Source organism: Lampetra fluviatilis, chromosome 20 (genome assembly GCF_964198595.1).
Source record: "Lampetra fluviatilis chromosome 20, kcLamFluv1.1, whole genome shotgun sequence".
In the NCBI taxonomy this organism is placed as follows: Eukaryota; Metazoa; Chordata; class Hyperoartia; order Petromyzontiformes; family Petromyzontidae; genus Lampetra; species Lampetra fluviatilis.
In genome coordinates, this window is record NC_136294.1 from 1,249,095 (window position 1) to 1,272,796 (window position 23,702).

The window sequence follows — 23,702 nt, forward strand, 5'->3', positions numbered from 1 at the left end:
GTGCGGTGTGTAAACATCGTCACTAGGGAGACAAAGGCGGCCGGGCAAGGTGTTGGCCACCCACCCCCTCGTGTGCCGTGCCCGCCTTCATAGGTGCACGCTAACAGCACTTGCCCCTACAGTCTGTTCAGGCTATACAGGGGATCTTTGTCTTTGGCATGCACGTGTCTATATGTGTGTTCATACACACGTGTGCGTTCATGCACGTCTGTGCGCGTGTTCATCCACGTGTGTACGTGTGCATGCACGTGTGTCCATGCACGTGTGTGTGTGTTCGTGTACGTGTGTGTGTCTTTTTCTTTTACTGCAGCCTAATACAAACCCCAAGTCTTATCTCTCATCCAATCAGCTCGCTCCATTCTGCATCTCAAACCCTCTGCTATTCACCGCACACATCCACGCAGCGGCTAACCCCTCACACTCAGCTTTCATCTGTCGCTCTTTCTCTCTCGCTCTATTGTTATTATAATTTTGTACTTCTACGTTATGAAGCGATTGATTATTTATAAAAATTGCGTACGATTATTAACGTATTAATAGTAATAATTGTGCAGGAAAGCTGCCGTGGTGTGGTGTAATGGACAGCAGGGGCTGTGTTAAAAAATTTCGATATATTTTTGTTACAATACCGGTAAGGGAATGAACAAAAACCTGGTAAAACAAACGGTTACCGGTTCGCCGCACGTATTGTCTCAAGCAATGACAACCGAACGCGCGAGATCTCTGCAGCTGAGACAGGGACGGCAGCGGTGTCGTGATCAACAGCAGTGCCGAACTTGCAATCTGGAGGTCACCGGTTTGATTCCATCACCCCCGCCCTCTATCCACCCAGAGGTTAACATAAAATAAAATACGCTATTTTATTTAAAGAGCTAAAGCCCACTGAGATATAAGCGCTTGTGTTCGGGGCGACGTGGGCGCTCGTGATGATAGCTCGTCAGACCATCACCACCCCCACCACCACCACCACCACGCGTGGGAGTTCATAGCAGGAGCTTATTGTTTTTAAATGTGGAGAGGGGGGGGGCAAAACCCGGTGGAATCCGGAGAACAGCCCACGATGCGACCACCGTGGAGAGAGAGAAAGAGAGTGAATACGCGGACCGCAAATAAACAACAGCAGACATCGTCAAGGTCCGGGATCGAACCCACGCACCCTGCGTGCCAGGCGAGAGAGAGAGAGTGAGAGAGAGAGAGAACGCCTCCTCGCCACCACGCCGCCCTAAATAGGGTCCCTCCCCCCCATGGTTCTCGTTCGATCGGCAGGTCACCTGCCGTGGGGTACAATGTGGGTTCTCCCAACGTCTCCCAAGACGTCTCTCGCCTACAGCGTGAACAGAGGGTAGAGAGAGAACGACACGTGTCGAGAACCACGGTGAAGACGGTGATGATGGTGATGATGATGATCATGATGTTACGGGCGCGCCCTTCAGCCAGCAGTGAACGCGAGCGAGGCAATTTGCCCGGCTGCTCCTGCACCCGCTAATCAGTATAATTAGCGTGAACAGCACGGGGTGGTCTGGGATAGCAGCGACGCTACGCCAGCACCCAGAGCCTCAATCCCAGCCCGTGCCGCAAATCGCCTCCTCATCTTCGTCCCAATCGCATTAAAGCGTTGCCCGGAGCGACGGCGATGACAATTACTGGGTTCGGCAAGTTGCAGGACGCGAAGTCATCCCCCGAGCCAATCGACGAATGCCACACTTGTTGTGGCCGAGGTCAGGCCCGCGACGGCAGATAGCCGCGCGGTGCAGCAAGTAGGTCGTTCACCCTTGCGGAAAGGTTGTTAAGGTTGGGAGATTTTTTTATTTTTTTGGGTGCCAGTATCAAAGCGTGAAAAAATAAGATGACGTGTTTTACCATTTATGGCAATTAAACAGGAAGTGGTATGATGTTCAAACACCAACTAGGAACATTTTGGCGTTCTCTGGGCTGACACTGGTGAGACTCGGTCCTAAAGACGACTGTCTCTGGTTTAGACCAATTCGTTTCAAAGACCGCGCCGTATATAATGATCAGAGCATGTTTTTTGTTTGCATGTTCACCACAAGTCATGTGTGTGGTTGTTGCAGGCTCGATTCCTTGCAAAAGGTTTCTATTTGGTGTTTGAACATCTTAACGCAGCTCCTGTTTCATTGCCAGAACGGGTAAAAGCCTCTTCTTATATTTAGATGCGTTGTTTAGGTTGTTAGCTGTTGGCCATTCCCGTTGTGACATCCCTTTCTCTGTGTGTGTGCGGTGGTGTGGCGGTCTGTGCGTTACGCCACCAAACCAGCGACCCCAGTTCGGTTCCCGCTTACGGCCACCAACACCGGCGACAATTATTTGAACCGGTCCTGGGCCTTCCCTAGGTCGACTCAGCCTCAAATGAGTATCTGGTGCGGTGTGTAAACATCGTCACTGGGGAGACAAAGGCGGTCGGACATGGTGTTGGTCACCCACCCCCTCGCGTGCCGTCCCGGCCTTCGAAGGTGCTACTTGCTAAAAGCACTTGCCCCTACAGTCTGTTAAGAACAAATACACAGATTCCCCGTGTAGCCTTAAGTAGAGAGCCGTGGCGCAATGGTTAGCGCGCTCCGCTAAGAACCCGGCCATCCGAGTTGCGATTCCCGGCCACGGCGAACGTAAGCGATTAATATTTGAACTGGTCAAAATATCCGAGCCTCCCCTCGGTCGACTTAGCCTTAAATTAGTACCGACATAGACACAGATATTACACGCAAATCCAATATAGCCTTTAACAGACTGGCGGGCAAGTGCTGTTAGCGAGAAGCAACTATGAAGGTCGGACCGGCGCACTAGGGGGAGGTGTGGTCAGGACCACGCCAACCCGCCTTTGTATCCCCTTGTGGCGATGTTTTTAATATCTACACCAGGTACTCATTTAAGGCTGAGTCGACCTAGGGAAGGCTCATAGATACTCGTCACCGGTGGTTGTGAGCGGGAATTGAACTCGGGGCACCACTGCCACCACCGCTTCCCATATATACACGGAGAGACAACACGCACGCAAACAAACACGCAGAGGCAGATAGAGAGAGAACGCCGGGACCCCATAAATAATGGCCCCTATGCACACACACACACGTGCACACACAAGACACACGCGCACGCACACGCACACGTGCACACAAATACAGACACAAACACGCACGCACGCACACACGCGCACGCACGCACGCACGTGCACACAAACACACACGCACGCACACGTGCACACAAATACAGACACACACACGCACGCACGCACACGCGCACACACACACGCACGCACACACACGCGCACGCAGGCACACGCAGGCACACAACCACCACAGTCGGGGAGGCAGGTGCAGGCCCCTTTGTCCTCCCTGTGTCAACACGGGGCCTCGCTCGCGTCTCTCTCGCCACCGCCGTCTCGTCGAGACCCCCCACTCTTCGTCTCTCAGTCGCGTGATTGGCAATGGACGCCCGCGCAGTTGCACCGCCTGCACACCCCATAGGCAAGGCCGCTGGCTCTCCGTGATCGCCCACGTGGGTCTCCGTGGTGTCGTTGTCATGGGCCCTGGTGCAAGGATTTTCATTTTTCTTTTCAGAAGCGACCTCACCACAAATGGTAGCCCAATGTAGTGGCTTGTCACGTGGAAATGTGTTGCAGCGAAATACTCTAAACGCACCATGTCGACTCTAAATGTGGAGAGAAAAACCGGAGGACCCGGAGAAAAATCCACGCAAAAACGTGGAGAGAGAGAGAGAGACACCGCAAACTCCAAATTTACAGCAGGCGTCAGGGTCGGGATCGAACCCAAGGCCTCCTGTATACCAGGCGAGGTAGTTAACATCTCGCCAATGGGACGCCCCCTTCACTCTGTTCAATGCTTCCACTCCTCTCCCTGTAGCCCGGCGCCTGAGCCCCTCCGGCCACTGAACCACAGCGCAGTCGCACCGCCTGCGCACTCGGGAGCTACTCCCATGGCTTCACCCTGCGCCGACACGCGCCCTGCAGGCCACCGCTGGATGAAGGCCTCTCCACGCAGTGTTAGTTGCGGGTCATTGTTTAGCCATACTTCACCATGCTGGTCACTGTGTCCTTGTAGGTTATTGAGGGTGGGCGAGGGTGAGGGGGTGGTGAGGGGGGTACGGGTTCAGATATGACTTGCCACTGACATTTTGCCGTGGCTGAGGAATAATGAAAGTAAGATCGATGGGGTTCATAACGCAGTGAGCTAACCACTGCACCACCACTCCACCCATGCTTCATCATCAGCAGCAGCAGTTGGTGAGTCTCATTGGTAGCAGCAGCAATAACAGAAACATCATCAACAGCAGCTTATCTAAATGCACACAGACACATCGTGTGTGACTCACAGCAAGGGGCCTGTGTTGCGCCTAACGAGGTTACGAGGCAAACACAGCGGACATCGGAGCCACCCAGATCCGTTTAGCGGCCACGTGCGCAGCGTGCGCAGATGGCAGCACCGCTCAGATTGTCTCTAATTACCATGGCCATCATCATCATGGCCACCATCATCATCATGGCCACCATAATCATCATCATGGCCACCACCATCAACATGGCCACCACCATCATCATGATGACCATCACCATCATCATCATGACCATCATCATCATCACCATGACCATCATCATCATCATGACCATCATCATCATCATGCCCATCATCATGATGACGATCATCATCATCATGACCATCATCATCATGGCCATCATCATCATGGCCATTATCATCATGACCATCATCATGGCCATCATCATCATGACCATCATCATCATCATGACCATCATCTTGATGATGACAATCATCAAGTGCTCTTTTGGTAGCTGCACCCAGACACCGCCTGGAAGGGACTCGCTGCTTCCGAAGCAACTCGGGGATAACAGAGTCGTCTCTGCCGCTCTCTCCATATTCAAAACGCGACATCTCAACGCTCCTCTCAGCTGTTAGTTCGCAGCTAGGCGAGCGCGCCGAGGAGATGCTGCTGCTGCTGTCGCCGTGATAGCGCGTCCTGTACACGTCTCCTTTACAAGCAGCCGCTCGACCCACCGCTGATAGGGGGTGGGGGGGGGGTGCGTCACGAACGCAGTACAGTTTTTATTGACCAGGTAAGGCCCCACAGAGCTATGTAACTATATTTTTCATAAGCTACCTGGCTAACACAAATGATAGCTCAACGAAGGGGCTGATATCATCATAATCATCATCACCACGTGGAAATGTATTGCAGCAGCAGCAGCTAATCTAAACGCGTGAAGTTGATTCGAAATGTGGAGGGGAAAACCGGAAGACCTGGAGAACAATCCACGCGACCACGGGGAGAGAGGGAGACGCAAACTCCAAATATTCAGCAGGCAGTCATAATCCCGAACTACCTCGCATACCAGGTGAGGTAGTTAACGTACGGGCTAAGGGAGAACGGTACGGGAGAACGAGTCGCGGGGAGCGAGCGAGCGAGAGAGCGAGCTGCGTGTCATCCTTGCGCAGGGGCCCTGCTAATCCTCTCTGTTGCGTCCCAATGTACTGCCGGAGCAAGTACAGAGCAAGAGACTTTTAAACCACTTTTATTGCCGCCAGCAGCAACAGCACTGGAGGCGATTCCGATATGAAATACACAAAGTCACCAGCAAACAACGCGAGAGCGAGCGCGCGAGAGAGAAGCAAGAGGGAGAGAGAGAGCGCGCGAGAGAGAGCGAGCGAGAGAGCGCGATGAACTCACGAAGAAGGGGACGAGGCCCGCGGCACGGTCCGTGGCCACGGCGCCGCTGAGGGCGTCCCCGCGGAGCGAGCAGCGCCCGTCTGTGGGCAGCTTGCGGATCCGCACCGCCGCAAACATCGCGGCGCGCTCCACCGACGAGTGGGCCTGCAGGGGGGCACGCAGGCGCGGTCAATCCACTGCTGGACGAGGGCCTCACGCCCACAGTGGCACAATCGGCCCATCGTCACCATCGGGCACGGGTCAAGCCACGGCTCGATGAAGGCCTCCCCAAGCAGCGCCTCGCGATGTCGGCACACGGATTCGGCCAACGTAGCCCTCGCTCAATTTACGGCTCCGTCTCTACGGCGCACGTCCTCTCGGTTAGCAAGTCCCCTCCGTCACAAGTAGTCTGCCAAATACCATCATTTTAGTCTCGATCATCGGCCATCATCATCATCCCTCCCAGCGAGAGTCAGGTTAATGGGATCGAACGCGTGTTCCTTCTCTCGGCCACGTGTTCGTTCTCTCGGCCACGTGTTCGTTCTCTCGGCCACGTGCTTCTCGTTGCGCCTCTCGTCCGGCGCACTTCCCGGCATGCACGGCTCCCTGCTGCTTTGGCGGTACTAACGAGCGCGCAGGCGGTGCAACTGCACCGGGCCCACGGGAGGAAGGGCCCAGGATAAGAAATAGGAGTGTGGTGGGGGGGGGGGGGCAATTGGACAACGGGAAAGCGGTGGGGTGGGGGGTGGGATCCCAGGGGGTCCCATATCTCATTCCTCACACCAGGGTCCGGCATGATGCTCTATGTGCTGCTGAGAACTTCTTCATATAAGAAGAAGGTCTACCCCTTTGTTGATGAAGAAGACCTCACTGGGGCCACGCGAAGGCACCTGCTCGGAGGTGTAGGCGACCAGGCGGGCCAAGATGCCCGATTCCCCGGGGCTCCCCTGGGGGTCCTGGCCCAGTCTCATCGCACGATTCCTCGCGGCCAGCATCGCCACAAGCGTCGCCTCGCTCGCCGTGCCCTGCACAGTCGCGCACACACAGAGACAAAACTCAACTTCACTGTTTTTATGCAACCAGGTAAGGCCCCCACTGAGCTACGCAGCTCTTTATCAAAAGGCGACCTGACTATCACGAGCGATATCTCAACGAAGTGGCTCATCACGTGCGAATATGTAGCAGCCAAGTACTGTTGATTCTCAATGTGGAGGCAGAAACCGGAGGACCTGGAGAAAAAAAAAATCACCAAAAAGACCACGGGGATCAGTGCAAACTACACACACACATATATAGCAGGCGTTCAGGGTCGGCATTGAACCCACAACCTCCTGCGTACCAGGCGAGGTAATTAACATCTCGCCACCCTGGAGCCCCGAGAGACAGAGACAAAGGTCCCCGTATAGCCTTTAATAGACTCTGAACCCATCCACGTGGGTGATCCCCCCCGCCCTGCCCTGCCCCCTTCTACCCCCTCCCCCGCCCCTCACCTGGATGACCCCCCCTCCGCTGCCCCCTCTACCCCCTCCCCCGCCCCTCACCTGGATGACCCCCCCACCGCTGCCCCCCTCCCCACTGCCCCCGCACGCCAGGAAGTGTGAGGGCAGCTGCAGAGTCCGCGCCAGCCAGTCCAGCATCACCGTCTCCAGCTCCGTGCACGCGGGGCTCGCGGCCTGGGGGGGGGGGGGGGGCAGGGGGTGGGGGGCAGGGGGGGATATAGGGGAGATGGGGGTGGGGGGCAGCGGGGGGGGGGGGGGGTGAGAGGAATTAAACTTTTACACACGCGCACATAGACAGAGTCAAAAATCCTCCGTGTAGCCTTAATAGGCGGTTGGGGCAAGTGCTGTTAGCGAGTAGCACCTATGGAGGCCGAAACAGCACACGAGGGGGTGGGTGGCCAGAACCACGCCCGGTCGCCTTTGTCTCTCCAGTGGCGATGTTTACACACCGCACCAGGTACTCATTTGAGGCTGAGTCGACCTACGGGAGGCCCAGCACCGGTTCAGATAAATCGTCACTGGTGTTGGCCGTGAGCGGGAATCGAACCCAGGTCGCTGGGTTCATAGCGCAGCGCGCTAACCGCTACACCACCGCTCCCCACACACGCGCAGACTCGCGCACACACACGCGGCAGTAGAGCAAGTGGGTTGGCGGCCTCGTCTGTGGTCGTGGACTCGTCTACAGAGTGCGGTTAGCCCGCTGCGCCAAGAACCCGGCGACCCCAGTTGGATTCCCCCTAGGTCGACTCAGCCTCAAATGAGTATCTGATCTGGTGTAATGATCATCAGCACTGGGGAGACAAAGGCGGCCGAGCGTGGTGCTGCTGACCACCGACCTCCTCGTGTGCCGTGCCGGCCTTCGTGGTTGCTCGCTAACAGCACTTGCCCCCACAGGCTGCAAGGACTATAGGGGGACCTTTGTCTTTGTATGGGTGGGAGCTCGTCGACGTACCCAGGAGAATCCGATGCAGCCGATGGCGCCGGAGAGCATGTCGCCGAGGAGAGCGGGGTACGAGTTGGCTCCCGGGAAATAGGCGTGAAAGTGAGGGCTACTCCAGTGGGTGACCTGCACATGGGCACATCATCGTCGTCATCATCGTCATCATCATCGTCATCATCGTCATCATCATCGTCATAATCAGCATCATCATCATCAGCATCTTCGTCATCATCATCATCAGCATCTTCGTCGATTACTCATCATCAGTTTTGAATGTTTTCATCATTGAATAGTCATCATCAGCATTGACTGCTGCAATCATCATCACAAGCATTATCATCTATGTTTGTAACACCATCAACACCACCACCACCACCATCATCGCTATCGCCACAAACATCAGTACCGACGTTGTCATCAGTCACCATCATCATTTCAAAAAAACGACCATTATCATCATCGCCTCCATCAACTTGATCATCATCATCTCACACAGAGAAATTCATCTGCGTCGCTTCCGCGTCTGTAACGCAGCAATAGCGAACTCCCTGACATCGACATCCAAACCCAGGGCTCGAACAAAGGCCTTCGGCTGAACTGGGCTGACTCAACATTGTGGACGACTCGTCATCTGTAGCTGACTCAGACTTGTGGGTTACTCAGTCATCTGTGGCTGTCATCTCAGCTCTATGTGGTTATCATCTGTGGCTGACTCGGCATCTGTAGCGGACCAGGCGACTCCTCGCGCGGGGTGGAGGGGCGGTGGATCAGTTTGTGGACGGGCCACTTCGTTGAGCTATGATTTGTGGCCAGGTCGCGTCTGAAAAGCAGCTAATAGCTCAGTGGGCTTTACCTGGCGAGATCAAACATTGATTTGTGGCATTTGCTACGGAACATGTGATAAAGAGCTTCATAGCTCATCGGATTCCTCCTGCAAGCTTGACCATGCGACGCGGTTGAGCCTGCCGGGATTACTCACGCCGGGCATGATAACTCTCTCCACGTCCTCCATCACGTCTCGGAAGGTCTCGGGGGTCCGAGGGGGTTCCGCCGGTATCATGGGCCTCAGGTAGCCCGGCAGCACGTCCGGGTAGACTGGGCGGGTCCGTATGGTGGACAGGTAGTCCGCGATGTAGTCCACCATCTCCTTGCCACATCGGCGAAATTCTTCCTCGTCCATTCTGCGTGGCAGGGGGGGGCCTGTTGTCATCGATCGCCATCGATTCTTAAAGACTCCTCGCGATAACGCGATATGTGTGTTAACGATCTATATATATGTGGGGCGCCATGATAGCGAGATGTTAAATACATCGCGTGGCCTACAGGAGGTCGTGGGTTCGATCCCGTCCCTGACGCCTGCTGTATATTTGGAGTTTGCGTGTCTCTCTCTCCACGTGGTCGCGTGGATTTTTTTTAACGTTGATTCCACATTTAGAATCGATGCCATGCGTTGAGTATTTAGCTGCAATACATCTCCACGTGATGAGCCCTTCCGTGAAGCTACACATTGTGGTCAGGTGGCTTCTTAGAAAAGAGTTACATAGCCGAGTGGGACTTACGTGGTGAAATTAAAATAGTTTACGTGGGGAGCGGACGTGTTGATTAACACGTGTTGCGTGCTGTTGTGGTTGCAATGGTTGGATGCACTGCGCGTCGATTCTATCTCCCGACGCGCCAGTAAACACGAAAAGCAAGTCTGTTGTGACATCTCTCATTCCCCCACCGCCGCCTCCCCTGTCCACCCATCACTCTACCACATCAGCTCATCGATCGGCAGGCCGCGTGTGGTGGGGTAAAGTGTGGGTATTCCCAACTCTTCCCAGACGGTTTGACCAGCGTGGAAGAGTAGGCCAACGCGTACCCCTCCTCTAGAGGGGCTCTCTTAGAGCTCCCTCCAGTGGAGGCCCCCTCCACCAGCAGTGGAGAGCGAGCGAGCGCTTGTAAGGACGCACCTTCGCATTGGGATCACGTGATACCGGCAGCCACTATCGACAGGTTTACGCGCTGTGTGTCAGTGACCATTGTTGGTTCGCCGACGCACAAAGACAAAGATCCCCCGTATTGACTTCGCAGACTGTTGGGGCAAGTGTTGTCAGCGAGCGTCTTATGAAGGCCATGAAAGCACACGAGGGGGCGGTGTGGTTAACACCATCCCGCCGCCTTTGTCTCCCTCGTGGCGATGTTTACACACCATACCAGGTGCAGAACTCATTGAGGCGGAGTCGACCTAGGGGAGGCCCAGGACCGGTTCAGATAATCGTCACCGGTGTTGGTGGCCGTGAGTCGGATTCGAACTCGGGCCGCGGGTTCGTAGCGCAGCGCTAACCGCTACGCCACCGCTCCCCGTAGATTTACATTAACACACGGGCACACTCGCACCGTGAACACAAACCTACCCACCCCCATTATCTATCAATCCTAAACCCGTGCCATATAATCCGGATATTATTATTATTACAAGCGCCCGGGCATTTGTACAAATCGTTGTATTACCGTGTTCCCTGTAGCACAAGTCGCTCCGGAAAGTTACACTCAGCCTCGACTCGTGGCACCTGTCAGTAGCGTGGCCACACGCGCGCGCACGCACGCCCGGATTGTAAGACGCGCCCGGATTGTAAGACGCACCCGTCCCCCCTTCCCCTCCAATTCGGCGTTTTTAATGAACACAGGGAAAACGAGTGCGTGTTAGAATCGAGAGAATACGGTGATAAAGGATGTCCTGTTACGTTGGGATATTTTGTCAGATCTTCAATTCGCTTCTCGCGAGTGGAGACAGCGGCGGCGGCGGCGGCGCTGTGGTTCAGGGGCTCGATGCCAGTGACGAGGTCCTGCTGCTGCTGCTGCTGCTAGCCACGACGAGAGGCGAGGCGGAGAGTTCGCGTCGTGTCGCCGTTCCCCCGCCGGCGTTGAAGCAGCGCAGACTGCAGCGGGTTCAAAGTACCGTACAGGGCATTGAGCAACGTTACAGTTAATATTCTACGAACGACGAGCGGCAGTGGGCCGCACTGCACACCGATAGTCCGTGCGCACATCATCCGGAACGCGACCGATCATCACGCAAGCTCAGCAGGGCCGAGCCTGCGCAATGATTGGATGGGTGACCGCCACCACCACCACGGACGCGAGGCTGTCATAGGCTCCTACGTGGTGGGCAATGCAGCAAATCATTTGTTGTATTGCACTGCTATGCTCCCTTTGTCTCTGCTCCCTTGCCAATGCTCTACGCCTTCACCAACCCGCACTGACCAGCGTAGTGAAGTATGGATACAAATACCAACCCCCCATAACTACCGACCCTCACCACCACGGCGGCGTGCAGATGCCCTCATCCAGTAGTGAATATTGACACAACGAGGGACTCTGCGAGGGCACGCGGCTGGAACCGTCCGCCGATCCACCCCTGCCCAGCGCCTTTCGATGAGCGCGGTGCGATAAAGAAAGTTCAGCATACACAGACAAAGGTCCCCCGGAAAGATTTAACAGACTGTAGGGGCAAGTGCTGTTAGCGAGCACCTATGAAGGCCGGAACGGTACGCGAGGGGGTGGGTGGCCAGCACCACGCCCGACCGCCTTTGTCTCCCCAGTGGCGATGTTTACACATCGCACCAGGTACTCGTTTAAGGCTGAGTCGACCTAGGGGAGGCCCAGGACCGGTTCAGATAATCGTCACTGTTGTTGGCGGTGAACGGGAATCGAACTCGGGTCCCCAGGTTCGTAGCGCAGCGCGCTAACCGCTACACCACCGCGCCCCATAAAGGAGGAGGCCACTACCCGAAACGTCGTCATCATAATACGTATGTTTGTCTTTGGTTTATGGCACGCAAGTGTTGTTGTTGTTGTTGACGAATGTGCCGAGTGGTTCGTATTGGCTGTGCTTGTGCACCACTGCCAGCAGCAGCGTCACCCTATAGCGCGTCTCTCTCCCGTGTCTCTCTCCCGCGTCTCTCTCCCGCGTCTCTCTCCCGCGTCTCTCTCCCGCGTCTCTCTCCCGCGTCTCTCTCCCGCGTCTCTCTCCCGCGTCTCTCTCCCGCGTCTCTCTCCCGCGTCTCTCTCCCGCGTCTCTCTCCCGCGTCTCTCTCCCGCGTCTCTCTCCCGCGTCTCTCTCCCGCGTCTCTCTCCCGTGTCTCCAGCTTGTCTCCAACTTGTGTCTGCAGCGGAGCTTTCAGTGCTTTCGAGTGTTCCAATCCCCTCGACAACCCCCGGGTTGTCTCCGGCTCTCTGCTCTCCTCCCACACGGAGACGCCAAATTGACACCCTCGTCTCGAAACATCCCAAATGTAGCAGGACCCTCCTGGCTATCATCGAAGCGTTGCTCGATTAATAAATGCCACGATGTTCTTCCGCACAATGGCAGCAGCAGCAGCGATGTTGTTCAGGAGCTCGACACCAATGTGGAGGTCTGTAGTTGGTGCTGAACTAATGAACTCATGTGTTTAATGTCGACCCTAGATTGTCCAATCATATTTCCGAGACTGCACAATCATTCCGCAATGTCCTCGCTGCTGAACCCAGAGACATCACTCTGCGCTGCTGAACCCAGAGACATCACTCTGCGCTGCTGTCCCCAGATCTCTCCAGCCACGCGAATCACACAAACTTAGACGGATATCCACAGACTCATACACACTCCCAAAGAGACCAGCGTGCTCACACAGAGACCCATAGACTCACACACTCCTACAGAGACCAGCCTACTCACATAGAGACCCATAGACTCACACACTCCTACAGAGACCAGCCTACTCACATAGAGACCCATAGACTCACACACTCCTACAGAGACCAGCCTACTCACATAGAGACCCATAGACTCACACACTCCTACAGAGACCAGCCTACTCACATAGAGACCCATAGACTCACACACTCCTACAGAGACCAGCCTACTCACATAGAGACCCATAGACTCACACACTCCTACAGAGACCAGCCTACTCACATAGAGACCCATAGACTCACACACTCCTACAGAGACCAGCCTACTCACATAGAGACCCATAGACTCACACACTCCCAAAGAGACAAGCGTACTCACACAGAGACCCATAGACTCACACACTCCTACAGAGACCAGCGTGCTCACACAGAGACCCATAGACTCACACACTCCCAAAGAGACAAGCGTACTCACACAGAGACCCATAGACTCACACACACTCCCATAGAGACCAACACTCATACAGAGACCCATAGACTCACACACTCCTACAGAGACCAGCGTGCTCACACAGAGACCCATAGACTCACACACTCCTACAGAGACCAACACTCACACAGAGACCCATAGACTCACACACTCCCAAAGAGACCAGCGTACTCACACAGAGACCCATAGACTCACACACACTCCCATAGAGACCAACACTCATAGAGAGACCCATAGACTCACACACTCCTACAGAGACCAGCCTACTCACACAGAAACCCATAGATTCATTCACACTCCCAAAGAGACCAACACTCACACAGAGACCCATAGACTCACACACTCCTACAGAGACCAGCCTACTCACACAGAGACCCATAGACTCACACACTCCCAAAGAGACAAGCGTGCTCACACAGATATCCATAGACTCACACACTCCCAAAGAGACCAACACTCACATAGAGACCCATAGACTCACACGCTCCTACAGAGACCAGCCTACTCACACAGAAACCCATAGATTCATTCACACTCCCAAAGAGACCAACACTCACACAGAGACCCATAGACTCACACACTCCTACAGAGACCAGCCTACTCACATAGAGACCCATAGACTCACACACTCCCAAAGAGACCAGCCTACTCACACAGAAACCCATAGACTCACACACTCCCAAAGAGACCAACACTCATAGAGAGACCCATAGACTCACACACTCCTACAGAGACCAGCCTACTCACACAGAAACCCATAGATTCATTCACACTCCCAAAGAGACCAACACTCACACAGAGACCCATAGACTCACACACACTCCCATAGAGACCAGCACACTCACATAGAGACCCATAGACCCACACACACTCCCAAAGAGACACGCTATCTCACACAGAGACTCATAGACTCACACACACTACCATAGAGACCGATAGACTCACAAACTCCCAGAGACCAGCATACTCACACAGAGACCCATAGACTCATACACACTCCCAAAGAGACCAGCACTCACATAGAGACCCATAGACCCACACACTCCCAAAGAGACCCATAGACTCACATAGAGGTCCATCGTCTCACATGAACACCCATTGGGTCACGGCGAGCACCACAGACTCACATAGACTCGCATCATGAACGAACACAGACTCGCATGGGGACCCACAGTTTTGCATGCAGCGACAATGCAACACGAGCTGTATGTGCACGGGACGCTGCCCCGGTGTGATGGATATCAGGATGCCTTTGCAATCCACAAGTTGCCGATTCGACCTCCCTGCGCGACGGTGGATTAATTCGGGACAGCCGCTTAATCCTTCTCCGCCGCCGCCTCTGTCCAGCCCACAGCTGACGGTACAAATGGGTAGACCGCGGTGAGCGGATCAGCAGGTCGTGTTGCGGTGGAGGTAAAGTGCCGCTGCTGCCGCCGCCGATTATCCAAGACGTCTGTGCCAGCGTGGACGAGCAAATCGCTGACCCGCCCCTACGGAACATCTTGCGAAAGAAAGAGCTTCACAGCTCATCGGATTCATCCGGTCTCAGTGCGGATTCAAATTCTGACAACGAGACAATAGACCGTTGCGTAATGAGCACTCGCGCTCTCTGTGTGTGGTCGGAGGCTTGATCCGATTCCTCGGACTCACCTGAGTGGCGGCGCTCGCAGGAAGCCCCGAGTCTCGCTCGCGCCTCGTGCAACGCGACTGAGTGCTCGCGCGCCGCCCCCAGATGTTGATAGCCCAGGGGGGGGGGGGGTGAGAGAGCAGTGCGCGTGTGCGGAACGGAGCCAAGGGTCGGTCGAGGGAGGGGTGGGAAGGGTGGGTGGGGTTTGGGGTGCATGGGTAAATGACAGGGTAGGTGGGTGGGTGGGTTTATGGAAGGTATGGAAGGACGAGTGGACGGGCGGGCGAGTGGATGGCTGGATGGATGCATAGATCGGTGAGAGTGTGGTTGGATGGGTGAATGGATGAATTAGTGGATTAATTGGTAGATGGATCCTTGATGGAATGATGAGTAGACTATAAGAGGGTGAGTGGATGGGTGGATGGATGGATGCATAGATTTGTGAGTGGGTGTGTAGGTCGATGAGTGGACGAATACGTTGATTATGAGCGTATGGGTGGACGGATTGGTGGGTGGATGCATATGTGGTTGATTTGGTGGGATGATGGATGGGTGGATGTGTGTATAGATGGGTGAGTGAAATTGTGTTAGAATGTGTGGATAGGTGGATGGATGGGTGAGTCGATATGTCGATCCTCTATCCACGGTGCAGTGGTACTGTGCAGGACCAATATAGGGAGGAAGTGAAGAATGGGTAGACAGCATGTCAGGGTTGCTGGGTGGGTTCGTGGATGAGTGGATGCGTACATGGGTGAGTGGGTGGATTGTCACAGTGGGTGGATGGGTGAGTGAATAAGTGGATGGGTAGTTTATTGGGTGGGCCGCTAAAATTAATGTATTTGCAGTGACATTGAATGAGTCACTGGAGCGCGTGGCGCTGGAGATTGGTAGACAATGGAATTGGGGGAAGCAGCCCGTTCTACCAGTTGGACCCGTGGGCCAAGCCCGGAGCCTTCTGGGGGATCCAGAAGGGGGCGTGGCCGAGGGCGGAGCCTGGCCACGCTGGGGAGGATAAAAGGGGAGCTCTGACTTCCAGTCGGGGTTGCTGCCATCGGGAATGGAACTTGTCATGCTTCTGGCGTCGTGGTCGGCGCCTCTTCAAGCTGTAGGTCTGGAAGCATGTTGGCTGTCCCGATCCGGTATGGAGTTATCCCCTAAGGCTGTGAGATCCGGAAAAAACAAGAGGGGTAATGCCTTCTATGAGTGTCTCTGAATTAGTACACTACATTTGTGCAAATGGATGGGTGGGTGGATGGCTGGATGGGTGGGTGGATGGCTGGATGTGTGGAGGGCTTGATGGGTGGGTGGCCGGATGTGTCTATAAATCACGAGACAGACGGATGGATAGGTGTATGAACGAACAGACGGATTCATAAATGAAGTGGGAAATGGATAGATGGATGGATGGTCGGACTGGCGGCTGTGTGGAGAGATGAAGGGCACGTGGAGCTGCTGACAATAGGTGGCATCTACACCTCTCTGCCTGCCTGTTGCTTTGCATGTCCGTCTGTCTGTCTCTCTGCTGTACCTCTATGTCTGTTTCTCTGCATGTCCCGTCTCGCTCTTCACCTTGTCTGTGCCCTGTTGCTGTAAAGAAGGGCCATCGCCTGACACTGTGGAGGGAGTACGTGTTTGTTTTGAGCTATAGTGTAGCGGCTGGCTTGCTGCGCTACGAATCCGGCGTCCCGAGTTCAATTCCCGCTCACGGCCAACACCAGTGACGAGTTATCTGAACCGGTCAGGGCTTCCCCGAGGTCGACTCTGCCTCAAATGAGTACCTGGTTCGGTGTGGAAACCTCGCCACTGGGGAGACGAATGCAGCCGGGCGTGGTTCTGGCCACCCATCCCTTCGTTTGCCCTGCCGGCCTTCATAGGCGCTCGCTAACAGCACCTGCCTCAATCTGTTACAGGCTATACGGGGGACCTTTGTCTTTTGTGTTTCTGCGATCGTCTGGGGGCGCGGTGGCGCAGTGGTTTTGTGCACTGCGCAGTTCCATTGACTTGGGCTCACGGCAGAGGTCGGAAACGGGTTTTGATTCCTTACTCGTACCCGTACGGGGCCGCACCAGGGTCGCAAATGGGTACCCGTACCCGGCCAGGTACGGGTTCCCGTTCCCTACCCGTACCCTACCCGAAATGAGTGACAAACGGTTATTCACCAGTGACTCACGGCCTACCCGTACCCAGCCGCACCAGGGTCGCAAACGGCTACCCATCGGGTAGCCGGGTACGGGTAGTCGGGTATCGGGTAGGGTACGGGTATCGGGTACCCGGTTGCGACCTCTGGCTCACGGCCGGACATGGCGGCTGACGAGTGATCTCTGAACCGGTGCCACGACTCCCGTGCCCTGGGCGCCGCCTATCGGCCGCCGGTCGCACTGCGCCACCGACGGCCGGTGATGACTCCTGCCACTGCGGCAACGTGATGTCGTGTCGCACATCACGGGGGGGACCTTTGTTGTTGCCAGTATCAAAGAATGAAAGAACCGAATGTTTACCCTTGCTGGGAATAACACGGGAGGTGTTAAGATGTTCGACAAATTACGTTCGAAAAAAGGTATCCCATGATAGAGCTGCTCACCACGACCTATAGATGTTCTCATGCACGTGGCATTGCCCTTTTACTCTTCGCCGTTTGGTGTTGTTCTCTGGGCTGACACTGCTAGTGAGACGAGGCCATCAATACATTTCTGGTGTAGGCCAATCGGTTTCAAAGGCAATTCATACATTATCAGAGCATGCGAATTTAACATTTTCATCACAAAAATCATGCGTGGTGAATGCAGGCTTGGTTCCTTGCTAAAGTATCGATTTGATGTTGGAGCACCTGAACATCTCCTGTTAAATTGCCAGAAAGGGTGAAACGCCTACTATTATTATTTTACACACCTGATGTATGTTGAACCTTTTTTCGCACCGTACGCATTCAACCTTGCTTATGGGAGGTGCGGGGAAGGACAAGAACTAAACGCACACAAAATCAGTTCTATCAAAAAATGAAGGTGGACGGAGATAGCCGAATTCCGGTTGATAATGTCCAGGGAGACACGGAGCCGGCAAAGGTGAGATACCCGAGTTCGAGTCCCGTCCACGGCCAACACCCGTGCAAATTTTTATTGGAACCTGTCCTGGGCGTCCCCTAGGTCGACTCGGCCTCAAATGAGTACCTGGTTCGGTGCGTAAACATCGCCACTGGGGAGACAAAGGCGGCCGTGCGTGGTGCTGACCACCCACCCTCGTGTGCCGTGTCCGCGAACAGCACTTGCCCAAATCTTCTGGTAGAGGCTATACGGGGGACCTTCGTCTCTACGCACTCGCACGTGTTTGTCTGTGCGTGAGAGATCAACATCGACGTGAAAACCACGATTTGAATGGGGCTTCATTTCCACCACGAGACGGATTAAGCGAGCCTCGGGTGATTTTTTTTTTAAAGCGCTCACACAAACCGCGGCATTAGGTTTGTGTGTTTTATTAAAACAAACATTTGCTTGCCAACCTGGCCAGATTTTATTTTTTTTCTACAGACCTTGCCATCGGTCGTGCTGCGTGCTGCTCGGCACGATTTCTGACGTTTCGCTGCACGAATTTTAATTTTTTTACAATTATTATTATTATTACTGTTGATTTCGCCAAGGAACGCTTCGCTGAGTGTCACCTCTTTCGTCGGGAGGGCCCTGCAACGTTCTCGCTGTAGGGGGGGGGCGATCTGCCGCCACTGCTACTGCGGCTGTTGGTGTGAGCCCGAGTGAATGATTTGAGGTCGATCTTTCAGCATAGCGATGGCTTGCCCAACGTCAGAGACCGTGTGCGCATTTTGTTCAGTTCATAATCGCGTCTTGGACGAGATCGCTGCCCAAGTCAAATGTTGTGTCGTAAGCCCTCCTCCACCCGACAGACAATTGATGACGTTGTCACGTGATGAACAGTGCATTTCATCATAGTGGCTGTAATATAGTTAAGACTTGCCCCGCCATATAAATGTGGAATTTCTACCATTAGATCAAGGGCTGTATACAGATATAGAGGCGATGAGCACCAAATGCCTTAATAATCATTTGAGCAGGAGGACATCGCTGTCAATGCAGATATGGCGAACTTCTGTCGCATTTTCACTCCACCTGATCGTGCGTTTTTAGGCTCTCTGTGGGAGGGCGGTGGCACTGGGTACCCAGAGGTCTCGATGGCCACAATCTGTGGAGGACCACCTGGGGATGGATGGATGCGTGGCAGCAGTGGACCACAGCGGACGAGGGGAGAGCGAGAGGGCCCCTAGCCCTGTCCAGCTCGCAGACCGTGCACGCTGGCCTGGGAGAGGCGGCCAAGCTGGGAGATCGTCTCGGTGAAGGTCTCGATGGCCGGCTCGCCACCGTGGGGGTCGGCGTGCTTGAGGGCCGCGAAGGGGGTGTTGTAGGGGGGGGTGTTTGTTGTAGAGGAGGGGGGTGTTGGTGGAGGGGGGGGGGTGTTGAGGGGGGGGGCTTTGTAGAGGAGGGGGGGGGGGCTTTGTAGAGGAGGGGGGGCTTTGTATAGGAGGGGGGGCTTTGTATAGGAGGGGGGGCTTTGTAGAGGAGGGGGGGCTTTGTAGAGGAGGGGGGGGGGCTTTGTAGAGGGGAGGGGGGGGCTTTGTAGAGGGAGGGGGGGGCTTTGTAGAGGGAGGGGGGGGGCTTTGTAGAGGAGGGGGGGGCTTTGTAGAGGAGGGGGGGGCTTTGTAGAGGAGGGGGGGCTTTGTAGAGGAGGGGGGGCTTTGTAGAGGAGGGGGGGCTTTGTAGAGGAGGGGGGGCTTTGTAGAGGAGGGGGGGGCTTTGTAGAGGAGGGGGGGGCTTTGTAGAGGAGGGGGGGGGCTTTGTAGAGGAGGGGGGGGCTTTGTAGAGGAGGGGGGGGCTTTGTAGAGGAGGGGGGGGGCTTTGTAGAGGAGGGGGGGGGCTTTGTAGAGGAGGGGGGGGGGCTTTGTAGAGGAGGGGGGGGGCTTTGTAGAGGAGGGGGGGGCTTTGTAGAGGAGGGGGGGGCTTTGTAGAGGGAGGGGGGGGGGCTTTGTAGAGGAGGGGGGGCTTTGTAGAGGAGGGGGGGCTTTGTAGAGGAGGGGGGGCTTTGTAGAGGAGGGGGGGGCTTTGTAGAGGAGGGGGGGGCTTTGTAGAGGAGGGGGGGGCTTTGTAGAGGAGGGGGGGGCTTTGTAGAGGAGGGGGGGGCTTTGTAGAGGAGGGGGGGGGCTTTGTAGAGGAGGGGGGGGGGCTTTGTAGAGGAGGGGGGGGGGCTTTGTAGAGGAGGGGGGGGGGCTTTGTAGAGGAGGGGGGGGGGCTTTGTAGAGGAGGGGGGGGGGCTTTGTAGAGGAGGGGGGTGCTTCTGGCTTCTCGGCACTCGCCACCCTCGCGGTCAGCGCTCTCCCACGCGCGCAGGCGAAGGAGGCATCGTCGTGTGCCAGGTTCTAGCCACTGCTGGATGACGTCTCCACATTATTACTATTGTCGTCGTCGATCATGATCATTACCCAACGTCGTCGCTTCGCAAAGTGGTTCTTAACCTTGACGGCAGCCTTGCGCCCCTTTGGGTCTCCATCGTTAAGAACCAATGTACAATGTGAGTATACACAGGGCTTGGTGAAACAAGGCAAGTTGTACTCACGTATAGCCCGTGCTTAATTTGTGTTTCGATGATTTACCGTCCAAAAAAAAGTATATGCCCACGTCTCGCACCCCCAGGCAGTGCCGGATTGTCCTTGTAGCACAAGTAGCTACTACATATGTAGTAGCTACGGGCCCCGCACTTTCACGGGCTCCGCGCTAAATGCTTTCAAGCTATCAATTCCGTTTCAGTGATTCTGCACTTGCTCTATTACTATAGTGCTATACTGCCTTAAACTTTTATGAACGACTGGGTGTTTAAGGTTAGCGATTTGTCGTATTATCTGGCTGTATAGGAAATGAAAAAATACAATTACATTACTATGCAAGTAAAAAAATGTGTTTTTATATTTACGTGTTTTTTTAATTTACCCTGGGGTGCGTGATGAAAGGGCATCACGCACCCCAGGTTGCCCCACCATCTCACCATCTCCATCCAGCAGTGCCCCCCAGAGGGTGCGTGCACGCCAGCTTGAGAGCCAATGACTTAATATTGATATGCCGCGTCTCCCACGCTGTACGTCTCGAGGCCCCCTGCGGTAGCGGCGGGGGGGTGGGGACCCCACGACCCCCTAGCGGCAGCTCTCCCTGTGCGGGCGCCGCGTGGCGCCGGCCAGCGAATGGGGCGCGAAGTCTGCCGGCAGGGGGCGATGTTGCCCGCGTGGCTTCACGCGATTGGGTAATTTGTGAGTGAATGTCGGAACATCTTGGAATTTGATGCGCGGACACACGCGCACCGTACGTACCCTGGGGTGCGTGATGAGGGGTGCGTCACTCACCCCAGGTTGCCCCACCATCTCACCTTTCGCATGACATCTACACACGGCCTGCCGTTTACTCTGGCCTGGCTCGTGCGGTAAGATTATCGCGTCTCTTCAAGAGCGTAATCCGTTTAACTTTTCAAACAAATTCTACGTTGTCATGTGCCGCGCCGGCACCGCCCACACACACACACACAAGTGTAAGCCCATCAGCTGGCACTGCTTGCGTGCAGGCTGCACCGCCTGCATCACCGATGCCATTAATAGATTATTTTAAAAACAAGTTTTGCTGGCTGGCGCAATGGTCGGATTGACGGTCGGACCGATGGTTTGACGGTCACGTCCAAAGGACGCGAGGTTTGCTGGTAACATACAATTTCGACGACTGTCGCACCTCCGATTAGCACGGTTGCCTACGTACGGTGCGAAAGAAGTTCCCACGTGTACGTACATACGTACCTCGGCAGCAGTAGCTGCTGTGACTGCAGTGCTCACAGCAGCAGTAGCAACAGCTGCTGCAGTGCTCACAGCAGTAGCAGCAGTGATGTAAATGGAGACACGTGCCGGTGATATTTCAGCATTGAGATGTTTTGGTCTCACCATGACCAGTTGCATTGACATTGTACGGCTTTTGTTTAACTTACGGGAGGAAGCCGGAGAGCCTGGAGGAAACCCCATGGAGGTCAGTGGGAAATATACAAACTGCACAAACTCCGCAGAGCTGCGGTAGAACATACAAATTCCACGCACTCTCACATACAAACATCTCCGTACAGCCTTAACGGTCTGTTGGGACAGGTGATGTTAACGAGTAGCACCTATGGAGGCCGGAGGGCGTGGGTAGCCAGCACCTCGCCCGGCCGCCTTTGTCTCCCCAGTGGTGATGTTAAAACACCACGTACTCGATTGAGGCCGAGTCGACCTAGGGGACGCCTCAGGACCGGTTCAGATAATCGTCACTGGTGTTAGCCGTGAGCGGGAATCGAACCCGGGTCGCCAGGTTCGCAGCGCACTAACAACAACACACGCCCTGCTGGACAGTAGGGAGAACAAACAAACGCAACACAGAAAAGCCGCCGGATACGGGGATCGAACCCAGGCGGCCTCTGGCTGCGGGGCGCGAGCCTCACCGCTGCGCCACTGCCAGGCGGGGTTCTCTGCCCCACACCCTCTCTCTCTCACACCTGTGGACCTCTTCCATTCGTGGTTGGCCAACTTCACGGCCAGAGCGAGTCCAGTCGCCGACGAACAGCCAGCCCATCGCGCCCATCAACCTTACTCTTTGGTTCTTTCGGTAAAGTCACGTATAAAGAGAAAATAATAAATTAAATAATCAACCTTCTCACTCACCCACCCAGCGACTTTCTCACCAACGCAGCCTCTCACTCGCCAACGATCTCACCAACTCACCCTTTCACTGTTTGTCTCACAACTCACTCACCCACCCTCTTATCAGTTGACCTCACGAGAACCATTCAATCATTCTCCCACCCCTCACCTATTCCTCACCCGCCCCTCACCTATTCCTCACCCGCTCATTCCGTCACCCATCCACTGCCCCACGCACACTCACCAACTCACCCACTCATCCATTGCCCTACACGCTCACCCACTCGCTCACCTATTCACCTGCTCGCTCGCTCGTTCCTGTTATCTGCAAGTGACGAATTAACGACAGAAGGCAATCCCTTTAAGCCCTCGTCTCTCCACTCCTCTGTCTCAGAGGTTCCTAGTCAACACGCTGTCAGGATTAGGGTTCCTTATCTTGGCTATAATCGAGATGAAATTAATTATGCGCGGCGTGGCCTTAATTCCTCGCGATGAGCGGCTGTGTCCGCTTGTGTTGGAAACCTTCATCATCACCGTAGGCTTCAGTCGCCATTATTATCATCATCATCGTGTATGACTTTCAATAATTATCCTCAATGTTGACTTCCGTCATCGTTATCGCCATCATCCATAGTTAAAACTTAGCATTTTAGTTCATCATATTGCTAATTTCTGTTTTCATGATTCTCATTGATTAGGACCACCACCATCACTGAGAAATTCCATCATCAACATCATGATCATGAAATATAAACCACAATTGTAAAGTACGTACGTGATTGACTGTCGTCATCATCATCATCCTCACCGGCAATAATATAGAAACCACACCACCACAATCATCATCACAACTCCACTTCACACGGAGCCCGTGGCCTCGTGAAGCCCGCCGTCTGGGAACAGCCCACAGAAATATATATTATCCGTCAACCGCACTAACGCGGATATTCGAGTGGCATCAATGAAATGTGGTCCCGCGGCCTCCGTTACGACAGTCACCGCGTGGCCAGGTGTGGTGGGCGGGGCCACTCGCCGTGTGGGCGTGGCTAGTGAGCCGAGTGGGCGGGGGCTAGTGAGCCGAGTGGGCGGGG

At 54.9% G+C, this 23,702-nt stretch overlaps 1 protein-coding gene and 1 pseudogene across 1 annotated transcript in view; both read right to left on the bottom strand.

Annotated features, from left to right (window-relative positions):
- The window catches only part of DDC (dopa decarboxylase), a 30,693-nt gene extending 15,642 nt beyond the window's left edge, over window positions 1-15,051 (bottom strand). Inside the window, exons 1-6 of the mRNA XM_078865309.1 lie at window positions 14,930-15,051; window positions 9,113-9,314; window positions 8,146-8,259; window positions 7,236-7,367; window positions 6,585-6,719; window positions 5,716-5,859 (exon numbers count right to left, since the gene is read on the bottom strand). Of these exons, the coding sequence (XP_078721435.1) occupies window positions 5,716-5,859; window positions 6,585-6,719; window positions 7,236-7,367; window positions 8,146-8,259; window positions 9,113-9,313 (726 nt within the window). The 5' untranslated portion in view covers window position 9,314; window positions 14,930-15,051. The remainder of the gene's footprint in view (window positions 1-5,715; window positions 5,860-6,584; window positions 6,720-7,235; window positions 7,368-8,145; window positions 8,260-9,112; window positions 9,315-14,929) is intronic.
- Window positions 5,464-5,535, bottom strand: LOC144938028 (U6 spliceosomal RNA; annotated as a pseudogene).
- Window positions 15,052-23,702: the final 8,651 nt, after the last annotated feature.